We start from the raw sequence: 11559 nt of genomic DNA on the forward strand, positions 1-11559 counted from the left end.
CTCTCCTCTCCTCTCCTCTCCTCTCCTCTCCTCTCCTCTCCTCTCCTTTCCTTTCTTTTTTTCTTTCCTTTCCTTTTCTTTCTTTTCTGCTCTGCTCTCATCTCTTCTCTTTTTTTCTTTTCTTTTGGGGGAGGGTACCTGTTCACCTTACTCCTTGATTTTTATAAACTGCAGCTTTGTTTTCACCCATTATTGGATGGGAGGATTCTATCCTGGAGTCAATGTTAAGCTATTTTGATCATTTAGCAAGTCCAGGAGTCAAATCCAGCCTAACACCCATTTTTGTTAATAAAGTTTTATTGGGACAAATAATCACCCTGTTTATGCATAGTCTGTGGCTGTTATATGCTGCGTGTTGGCATTGAATAGTTGTAACAGACAATAAATGTGCCCTGAAACCTAAAATATGTACTGCCCAGCCCTTAGAAGAACTTATTGAATCTTTTTTAAATGACAGATACTGATAGCATATAGTGGAAGACACTGTAGTGAAGAAAGGGCATGGGCATGATGGGTGTGAAAAGTCCAGGCCCTGCTTACCACCTGAAGAACTGTAGGCAAGCCATTGGAGTTCTAGGGAGGTGGTGGTTGTGTTTAAGACAGGGTTTCTCTGTGTAGCCCTGTCTGTCCTAGAACTCAGAGATCTGTCTGCCTCTGCCTCCCAACTGCTGGGATTAAAGGCAAGCACCACAACTGCCTAGCTCTAGGGAGGTTTTAAAGCACCACCCATGAACAAACAGACCTGTGAACTATTATGTGTGCTAAGTATGCTGCCATTCTCCATGGGCATAACTTATCATGGCTGCCTTTTGCTTTCTCAGGAGGAAGAAGCCAAGAAGCTAGTGAGTGAAGCTATTGCAGCTGGCATCTTTAATGACTTGGGATCTGGAAGCAACATTGATCTGTGTGTTATCAGCAAGAGCAAGCTGGACTTTCTTCGTCCATACTCAGTGCCCAACAAGAAAGGGACCAGGTAAGTGAAAGGGATACCATTTTTCCTGTCCGTCACCTTTGGCATCTCCATGCCAGATTGGGCTCTCTGTATGCTTTCCTGTACAGAGAAAAGCCATCTGTTCCGAAGCAGCTTATAGAACAGTCCTTTGAATCAGGGCTACTTTATGACCCCAGTGGTGGTCAGACATGGAGAAGTATCTTAATCTGTCATGTATTGTCAGGCATGGAGAAGTGTCTTAAATCTGTCATGTATTGGTAGGAGAAGTGGAATGGGTCCAAGAGAGAGAGCTTCAGACTGAGTTGAGACACTGAAGTGTGTGTCCCCTGCCCCACCCCCCTGTGGTTTCTTCAGTATCTTAAGCCCTATATGGAATCTTGTGAAATGTTTAGGTTTCATGGTAGCCAGCCCACAGCTTTTCTTCAGGCTGGCCCAACACATCCTAAAAGTTCTAATCCCATGGCTATAAGCCTCTGAATTGTGGCCATGGTATGTACCAGTGCTGTTTATGCTACAGTCATGTCACTGAAACTGTGGCCTACATCCATGGATGCCTTACCTCAGTGGTGCAGACCAGGATCTGAGCTGTGAAGTGATGTTTGTTGTAAGGTCCAAAAGACCTGGTAACTTGTGTTTGCATGCTCACTAATTGACAGTTGCAGCTCCTTGAGACTCTGGGCTCTGGTTAGTAGCACAGGACCTCTGAAAAGCTTGCTTCTATGCCCACTGAGGGTCTCTAGCTCTAGATTCACAAGAAAAGGATGTGTCTTCAGTGCTAATAGTGCTTCGTTGTAGGCTGTTCTCAGCATTATGGAAAATGTCAGACAGCTCTGGGGTGGGTGACAGGGATGGTCACTGGCTGGCATGGTAGCTCTGCGTATCAGTCCTGTATTTGAAATGATGGAGCTATGCTAGTGTGATCCCATTTCCTCAGGCCTTGAGTGAAAAGGGAAGCCTTTCAGATACAGGGCTGGTTGGGAAAGCAGTTTCCATTGAAGGATGCTGATCCTTTGGAAAGAGAACTGGGGAGTGCTTCTGTTCCATGAGGGCTGAATGATAGTCACCCAGGCAGAGAATTCTAAAAGCCATCCTTGAAAAGTGGGTGTGGTTGCAAAAGGAACCTTTGTGCTAACGGTAGCTCTGTGGAGCCAGAGATGTGGTTTTTGTCGTAGAACACTTGTCTAGAATGTGGGAGGCTCTGGGTTCCATTCCTAGCCTTTGGGGTGGAGATGGATCCAACAAAGTGATGGGGCGGGGGGGGGGCTTAGGGGGAGGGCTAAACATAGTTGGTATGCACTAATCTGCCTTGGGGTGGTACCAATATCCACACACTCTAGAACCCCACTGTCCTTTAGACTCGTCAGTGGTTGTGAGAATGCTGCCTAGATGAGGGAAGGAGCAGGTGAGGGCAAAGGCTTGCCAGTTATTCCATGCCTGTCACCATCATGGACCTGGCTGCTGCCCTGCATGCTGCTAAGACCAATAGCCGTACCCAAAAGGTACAAGAGCCCTTGTGTCCACTCCTCTTAAAGACAGGGTAAAGGTCAAATGAGTTAGCCTCTTGGGCCATTGTCTCAAGGCAACACTTAACTGCCAGTGGCCTAGCAAGGTGGGGGCCAAGAGACATTTTTAAACCTTAAGGGAACAAGGACAGATGTGTTTTGAAAAAGTGTACCTTCTCCTAAAGTCCACCTGAGCTGTCATGTACCCACTTTCTGCTCCGTTAGAGCTCAAGGGCCTGTTTGAAGGGATAACATTTTCTAGGAGCATGTGATCATGGCACAGCTTCCATTGGTCGAATATGAGCTTGATGGAACTATCTATCACTCCAGCGGGACATGACAGGAGCAGTTGACTGGTACCACATTTTGGCAGACTCAGGACCAGAGAGTTTGTGGATCAGGGTGAGAACCTTGTACTCAGAGACCTGCCTCCTTTGGGGCATGTCCTAGTGGTAATCGGCTGTGCCCTGCAAGGACAGGTGGCCTTGAATGCTGTCTGAAGTAAGGAACATGGAGCTTGGCTGTGGACTATAGTATATTGCTGGTGCTTCTAGAGGTGTGGGGCAGAAGGCCGTATTGCATCACTCACATTTGATGCACAGGGTCACTTCAAGAAAGTGGAAGCCTCGAGTCACGTGACCAAGTAGCTTCTAGCTCTACTGAGGATGGTGGGGTGTGGAAGGAAAATTGAAAACCAGTGCTTTTTCTATTATCTGTTAAGTATTGTCTGACACATATATATACCTCTTAAAACTGTACCATTTGTAGCATTTGGAAGTGAAGGGAGATTGATTCCCTGAAGCTACAGAGGTAGAGTTCCCAGAGTCAGGACTCCAGTCAAGCATTTTGCTGTCAGGCTAGAATGCCTGTCCTGACCTCAGTTGGGCTCTTGAGCAGAAGTCTAATTGCTTTTATTTTTTCTCATTAGGTTTGGCCGGTACAGATGTGAGAAAGGCACTACCGCTGTCCTCACCGAGAAAGTCACCCCTCTGGAGATTGAGGTGCTAGAAGAGACTGTTCAAACAATGGATACTTCGTGAATGGTGCTGCAGGTGGTTGGATATCTCTCTGGATGACTTGGGGCACACACCACCCCTACCCCCATCCTACTTTACCCCAATCAGAAAACATGTATTCGGTTACTGCTCAATTAAAAAAAGAAAAAAATTTAGTGAGTGGCTGTAATATGGGAACTGTGGGTTTGGGCTCTTACTGATCCAACTTTCCTTTCTATGTTCCAGATCTTTCTGGATTGTTAGTGGTGTGGCCCTTTAAAACTGATTAATTAATTCTTTGTGGCCAGAAACCAGATTTGGTTCTTTGGGTCTTAAGGCCTGTGCTTGTTTGCTTCATCTTCACTTGGGGGTAACCCCAGGCATCTGTCCTAACAGGGTGAATCAATATATGGCAGCCTGTACCTCACATGGAAAAACAGTGGCAAGGGAGTCTCAGGCTGTGATGTGGCCCAGTGGATGGCTTCCCTGCACACACAAGACCCCAAGTTTACATCCTTTGTATTCTCACACACACACCCCTGCTCCCAACACACACACACACACACACACCCCAGACAGATAGCTTCCGTTTGAATTCTCAGTCTACATGCTCAGGTCTGGAAGATGGATGGAAACTTTGCCTTTGCATGGCTGTATGAGACTGGCGAGCTGCACTCCAGCTGTTCTTGTGACAATCGAAGGAGTACTTGATGCTTGCTGTTTTGCAGTAATTGGGACATAGCATTGTATTGCTTCTCTGGATAGTGATTGGTGGAGACTGCACATCCCAAGGGCCATTTTATCGGGCAGATGGTTCTCTTGGTATAGACAGTGGGTAGAGTGCTGAAATTAAGTTCTTTGGTTTACAGAGGCTACTTGTACCAAGGACAGATAGAAAACTTTCAGGAGTTAGTGCTGGACAGGAGACAGCGACTTTGATCCTTCCCCAGAGTGAGTATTCTGGGACAGGACACCGGAAGACAGATTTCCCTTGTGCAAACTGCTTGAAAGGGTAGAGAGAATTTATTGAGGGCAGCAGCTTGCCTGATGAGTGTCAGAATTATTTGGGGGAACTTAAAAATATTCTGGTGTTACTTGGACTGTTTGGGCCTGACGGGTTGTTTCTAAAGGCACCTCAAGAAGTTGTGCTGGTGCTGTGTGCTGGGTGTGGTCTGTAGTCCGAGACAACACTGACGCGGAGTCAGAGCCACCCTGAGCTGCTGACCAGTCACTCTTCCCATTTTGTCTAAACTATGGAGAGCTTGACCAAGCAGAGGCTGAACCTGGGGTGCAGGCCTTGCTCAGAGGGTGGTGGCTAGCCAGAGAGTTTATTTGTGCAGAACCCCTGGGTTCATCTAGCAGTGAGGTAAACATTACCTGACAAGACACAGGAGCACTGGCTTGGCACCAAGTAGGTATTTCTTGAATAGTGCATGGACCAGTGGCTCTCAACCTTCCCAATGCTGCCACCCTTTAATACAGTTCCTCTTGTTGTGGTGACTCCCAGCCATAAAATTATTTTCATTGCTACCTCATAACTGTAATTTTGCTACTGTTACGAATCATAAATTATTTTTGGAGACAGGTTTGTCAAGGAGGTCTCCACACAAATTGAGACCCCCTGGTATAGAAGAACAAAATTCAGACTGTTTCCTCCAACACTTAAGTTTCCTTAAATTCACATTTATAAGTTAGTCTTCACAGTTAATCCTATTGGAAACAAAAAGAAAATGAACATATTTCTGCTTTTCCTGCACATAATACAGTTGTATTTTAATTCTTGACTCGAATGGTCCATGACTTGAGATTTCTGAAGGGATGACAGGCCATGTTTTTTGGATCACCTGCCACGGCTAGCTGATTTGCACCTCTCTGTTGGTTTGGTGTTTGTTTGTTTCTTACGTAGTCCACTCCTGTCTCAAACTTCCTATAGTGCCCAGGGCAACCTTGGATTCTTGAGCCTCCTGCTTCTACCTCTCAAATGCTGGGATTACAAGGTTAGGCTGCCATTGCTAAGTAAGTAACTTCTTTTGTTTTAAATCCTGTCAGCCACCTGGAAGATAGATACCTTATTAGTCCCATTTACAGATGGAGGAAACAAAGACTCAGAAAAGCCAACAAACTTGCGCAAGTCACTAGGAAGATACAGAACCAGAATTTGTAAAGAGCAGTGTGAGAGCAAAGCTTCTGGAGTTTTCTTGCTGGATGGATGAAGTGCCCCGCACTGATCCTAAAGTGAGCCATAGCATTCCAGCAGGAGATGATAGTATGTGGCAGGGCTAAGAAGATGGAGGAGAGCCCTCCTACCTCCCAGATGCCTCTTACGTCGAAATGCCCAATGCTAGGTGCTCCTCACTGTCACTCATCAAATTAGAAAATGCAGAGAAAAATACTAGCGAAATCTCTACTCTAAACCATTATTTCCATTGTATCTCTTTACAAGAGAGTAAATGAAGCACACAGTCTGATTGTATGGAAAGGTACTAAGAACTAAACCAACTGGTGGTAACCATTTGCAAAGGCTCGCCCACACCAGTCACCCAGCTCCCTTCAAGTCTCCTGACAGTGTGGGCCTGGCCAGGTCTGAAGCAACCAGGCAGAGGTTCACATTTCAGTAGGTACAAGGGGTTTCCATGACTGCCAAGCCCCTTCTCCCACTAATAGCCCAGCTCAGATCGTCTGCAACAGTTCAAAGAAAGGACTTTGGAGTTTGACCATAACCCCGCTGCTTTCAGCTCAGTGGCAGAGGCAGCTGCTTTGGGAGCCAGCTGAAAGTCCTCTGGTCTTGGCTGTGGGGGCTTCCAGGTTCCACTTGGGGAGAGGACTCAAGTAAGACAAGTGACTTTTGGCTTTGATGAGGTGTGTTGCATTCAGGTGCTGGATGTCCAGACATGCATCTGTCTAGCCACCTGGTGCACATATCCAATGTCAGGTCGGTGATCAGGGTCGGGGTAGATACACATACTGACCAGTTCCCGAAGCTGCAAGGAAAGACAATTCTGTTAGTCTCAGAGTGCACCTCAGATGGTGCTGTTGTCCCCTTTCAAGTGAACAATGCCTTTCGGGGTAAGTCACATGGCCACACAGATCCCATGCATGCATAGGCCTGCCTGGTTCCAGAGGTGATGCTTTCAGACCCTGAGAATTTTACCCTCAAATAATCTTCAGTTTTCAACTGTGTACATGTATGTCCACTGTCAGTCACACAAAAGCCCAAACCAGAGAAAACTCAAGAAAAGGGCTTATTGATCATAATAAATGCATTAACATGCAGGAAAGCTGCAGTCTGCACACCCCCTGGCCTCTTCATTGTGCTCATGAAAGACACGCTTTTAATTATCCAGACACTGAAGGCTTTGCCCACCAGGGTGGGGGAGGGGCGCCTTAAGCCTCTGATCCCTTCCGTTCTGATAGCCAGAGTGCTAGTTATTTTAATGGTAATTAAAATAATGACCTTAAAAAGCCCGGGTCTTAAACGTGCAACCCTGGGCTGGCTGCAACATTTTCTATCTCAGTGCCTGCTGCTGGGGGTGCTGGTGATCACCAGCAAAAGGAGAAAGAGGAGAAGTCCTGGACCACAGCGTTCTGGGGACTCAGGCATGTTCCAGAGGTCCTGGGGCTGCAGCATCCACCTCAGGCTAGGGGGTCAGTTCTGAACTTCCAAAGCACTGAGCTGCCTTAACTGGCCCATTTTTGTGATCCCACTGCTGTGTAAAACACTGGGAATCCATGAGCTGATGAAGGTGGTGTGCAGCATGTCTGGAGGCCACGATCATCTACAGACTGGTTTCTGAAGCTGTTCTGGAAGGGAACCATGGCTGACCCATCAGGTGAAAATTCGAAAACCAGGTCAAGATGAAGTCTACCCTGTAATCACTTAGAAACAGTCAAAAAGAGAAACAAAAAGTAACAAAATAATGCAGCATGATAATAATTTTAAGAGGAGGGTATGTTTAGGGACTGACCCTGTGCTAAGGATCTGGAGCTGCTGCCTGCTGGGGGTGTGTCTAGTGAGCTAGAATGGTTACCCTAGGAGATAAAGCTAAGGGCTCTGGGCTCTTCATTTCTGCCTTGCAACTCAAGTGGGGTGGATGGTACCCACTGGCAGACTGGCACAGGAGCACAGAACCGATTAGAGAGCCAGGTCACATGTCTTCTAGCAGTGCAGAAATTGTAGTTTAAACAAGGAAAGGAACAAGCCAATGGGCAGCAAACTTTGTGAAGAATGTAACCTATTCTTTCCTGCCAGCTTGCTCTCCAGACCACAGATACTTTCCCACTGGAGCTGATGGTGGAAGAGAAGGGTGATGTACAATTCTCTTTACTCTGTGACCTCCCCACCTCAGGTGGCAGTCTGCACAGGTGAGGCCAGTGGGCCTGGAGGCTGGCTTAGAGCCTGCATGGTCCTGCCTAGGCTTTGCCCCCATACACTGGTGCTTCTTGTAAAGCCTCATCTCATCTGGATGCTGGACTTTCCTTGGTACAGTTGTCCTCAACCTTCCTAATGCTATAACCCTTTAATACAGAGTTCCTTATGTGGTGACTCCCAACCATTGCTCCTTCATAATTATAATTTTGCTACTGTTATGAACTATAAATATCTGATGTGCAGAATATCTGATATGCCATCCCTGTGAAATGGTCATTTGACACCCCCCCAGGAGTTGAGACCCCCAGGCTGAGAGGCAGTGCCTTAGAGAGTTACAAGGCAGTGGCCTAGGGTCCTGCATAGGACCCTGGAAGCCCTTAGACTCTCACCTTTAGCATCCACTGTCAACAGACGTCACAGATGATGTTCAGCAAACATTTACATGGAGCTGTGTTCCCTCCAGTTACTACTTTTGATGGTGGTTGATGCTGGCCTGGCTCTACCAAGCATGCCACATGCATTAATCCTTTATCTTGAACTTGGACAGGAGATTCTAGTTTTGTCCCCATGTTATAGATGAGGAAACCCAGACTCAATAATAGTGAAGGAAGTATATTGGTATGTGTGCCTGTACCCTGAGCCATGACTGTGCCATGAGACCTGTCAGCTGTCCTTCATAGGTTATTCATGAGGGAGATACAATTTAACCCATCTATTAAAATGATGGGTTTGAGGATGAGCATCACACAGCCAGTAACTGTCCAGGATAAAATATGAAAGTCAAAACTCCAGAGTTATGGGCCTATTAACACAGAGCAGGAGACCACCAATGAGTCCAGGGTGGCCCTCTAACCTGCCTGGTACTCGGTTCCACTAGCCTGGCACTAGGTCTTAGGGCATCTGTGTGCTGCTGCATCCTGGAAGCTTCAGGCCCTGGAGAGCCACCCTCCTGGAAGTCCACCAGGATGGCCCGCAGCTCACCTTCTCAGAGTAGTGCTCCCCCGGGAGAGGCGGGTAGTCACACTGTTCAATCTTCTGACAGAGGGAGAAGAGGTTCATCTTATCTCCATAGAAGGGGCTCTGGAGAGCTGCCATCTGCAAGAGAAGGAATATAAAGGCTCAAATACAGCCTCAAAGTCTAAAAGGATTTCAGAAGCCAAAGTAGCCACTGGTTGGTCCTCCACTATGGGGAGGTTGGGGTTGCAATAAGGAAGTGCTGTAGAATCCTGAGGCTCATTCAGAGCCCCTTCTCCCAAGGACTGGCTGCTCACCAGACTCTGCTTAGGCCTGACAGTTTCTCTAAAAGATGTCTCTCTCTCTCTCTCTTTTTCTTTTCTTTTTTTCCCTTCTGTATTTGTTCGTGTGTGTGTGTGGTTCAGGGGACAGCTAGCCTCTGGCATTATTCCTCAGAAGCACTGTCCTTTGAGATAGGGTCTCTCTCATTGACATGAAACTTGTCAAGTAGGTCGGCTAAGCTGGCTGGCTGGTGAACCTCGGGGTCAGCCTTCCTCCACCTCCCCAGTACACATTTGCACCACATGGCCTTTTCAGGATTCTGGGAAGTCTAACTCAATTCCTTATGAACACAAGGCACACACTTTCCAGCTGAGTTCTTCCAGCCTATCTTTACCTCTTTGAGGCTCTTTGTATCCTAGGCTATCCTGTAACTAATAATGTAGCTCAAGCGGGCTTGAATTTCTGGTAATCTTCTTGCCACAGACTCTTGAGTGCTTGGATTATAGGCAAGTGCTACCATACCTGGCTCTGACCAACTTACCTAAAGAACAGTGGGAACACCATTCTCGGGAGCTTGTCTGCCTGAATGCTGAAGCTTCAGGGTAAAGAGAAGCTGGGCCCTACACTTGGCTGTCCTACACTGGAGGCTCTAGCCTGCAGGGTGTGGCAAGTTCAGACACCACCCTGAGCACCTTGGAGAGAGGCAGGGCACTGGTGACAGGTCTGTTGGGACAGTGGTCCTACTATGTTTTCATCCAGGGAGGTAACTTCCAGGTCTCCCTGAAGTACCCAGATCCCCCACCCAGTGTTCAAAGGATTTGGGAAAAGCCTCAGAGAAGGTCTGCAGGAGGATGGACAGCCCAACATGGCACCAGAGGGCCCCATCTGCTGGTAGTAGTGGCATTCCAGTGTTTGCTGTGACTCCTGCCCACTGATGCATTCTGCCAAATGACAGCCAATCCTTCCTGCTAGTGAAGGGCCATTGGGTAATTGTGCCTGCCCCCCGGTCTGGGTGTTTGGTTCTCCCTTCTGATGTGCCAGGCTGCACCCTACTTCATAATTAGGCTGCAATCACCTATATAAGACAGGGTGTGGCAAGTGTACAGAGGCCCCACCCACAATGAGGAGCTGGGTTTGCCATGGAGCCTACAAAATGGCATGACATGGGTGATGTGCTTCCAAAATATGAACACAATTGGTGCCAGCAATTACTGGACAACTTCAAAAGGACATTTGCTATCATAGTAGGGAACAGCTATGGCTCCTAGGTGGCCCTCAAGCACAACTGTAGGATCCAGATGAGTATTCTGGAGGTGGCTTGTGGATAGACAGGGTGTTGAATGTCAGTCCTCGAAGGCTGGCTCTGCTGATGGCTATGTGTGACCTGGGAGAGGGACTGACTGCCCCTTTAGCAGGCCAGTCTGTTTGGATTTTCACAAATGTGGCCCTTTGCAACTAACTCCAAATGGCTCAGAAAAATGTAGCAAGGGGTGAGCCATCATCTCCTTTCTCTCCAGTACCTTCCCCTCATCCCAGAGAGCTTCTGTGCACAGAGCTAGCAGTGAGCCTTCCCTGCTACCAGGGCTTCTTCATCCTAAGCTGCAGGTTCTATCAGAAGCCATGTCCAAACTACTCACTGTCCAGCTGCTGGCCATGGGCCTGCCACCCTGATAAGGACAGCACACTGTGAAGTAACTTGAGGGCCTGCTGGCGACACGGGGATTATAACGATTACCCAGGATGGGAAGATCTACTCAGACCGGTGGCCAGCCAGCCCTGGGCAGGTTGGAGCAAAGGGCTTGCTGTTGGGGGGCAGATACTTGCTACCTCCAGACCACCAGAGTCATGGCTCTCGTCCTACATTTAATGAGCATGTGTCTGTGTCTCAAAGAACCCAAGGTGTGGAGGGAGGAAACCTGACTAAAGAAAAGAACCCCAAATACCTCTTTTGTCTGTCGCCCAGCTTCTCCCAAGCACAGCCTGGAGTGAAGGATGATCAGGAGAGGATCACCCAGTTCTCTGAGGGAGGACCTTTCTGGGCCATGCTACCATTTAAGCCAGAATTCCAAAGCAGCTTTCCCCAGCCCGCTGTCTTACTGGGTCTCTATCCCCACTGCAAGGAGCTGGCACCAAGTGAGCCTTCAGCTTCATTGCCACTCCATTTCCTCCACAGGAAAAGTGCACAGGGGCTTCAACCAGTTCTCAGGGTTCAAAAAAGGATGCCAAGGGGATTGTTTCTCATCTTGTACACTTTGCACCCCAGGTCATGTTGGCATGGCTTATGTTCCAGGGGGTCCACATGAATCCTCAATGGTCTAAGTCAAGCAGGAAGCAGGAAGTGCTGTGTGTGTGTGTGTGTGTGTGTGTGAAAGAGAAAGAGAGAGAGAGAGATTGAGAGAGACTGAGAGAGACTGAGAGAGACTGAGAGAGAGAGAGAGAGAGAGAGAGAGAGAGAGAGAGAGAGAGAGAGAGAGAGAGAGAGAAGGAGAAGGAGTGTGGAAGAGA

The 11559-nt window shown here is 47.8% G+C and overlaps 2 protein-coding genes across 3 annotated transcripts in view; one reads left to right on the forward strand and one right to left on the reverse strand.

Annotated features, from left to right (window-relative positions):
- Psmb7 (proteasome subunit beta 7) overlaps positions 1-3625 on the forward strand; it is a 57652-nt gene extending 54027 nt beyond the window's left edge. Inside the window, exons 7-8 of the mRNA XM_028754665.1 lie at positions 822-973; positions 3383-3625. Coding sequence (XP_028610498.1) covers positions 822-973; positions 3383-3494 — 264 coding nt within the window. The 3' untranslated portion in view covers positions 3495-3625. The remainder of the gene's footprint in view (positions 1-821; positions 974-3382) is intronic.
- A 1486-nt stretch (positions 3626-5111) lies between these two features.
- Positions 5112-11559, reverse strand: part of Nek6 (NIMA related kinase 6) — a 73165-nt gene continuing 66717 nt past the window's right edge. For both annotated transcript variants that reach the window (XM_028754667.1, XM_028754666.1), the window contains exons 9-10: positions 8800-8913; positions 5112-6430 (exon numbers count right to left, since the gene is read on the reverse strand). In XM_028754667.1, the coding sequence (XP_028610500.1) occupies positions 6320-6430; positions 8800-8913 (225 nt within the window). In that variant the 3' untranslated portion in view covers positions 5112-6319. The remainder of the gene's footprint in view (positions 6431-8799; positions 8914-11559) is intronic.

This window comes from Grammomys surdaster, unplaced genomic scaffold, assembly GCF_004785775.1.
Source record: "Grammomys surdaster isolate TR1022 unplaced genomic scaffold, NIH_TR_1.0 126035, whole genome shotgun sequence".
Classification (NCBI taxonomy): Eukaryota; Metazoa; Chordata; class Mammalia; order Rodentia; family Muridae; genus Grammomys; species Grammomys surdaster.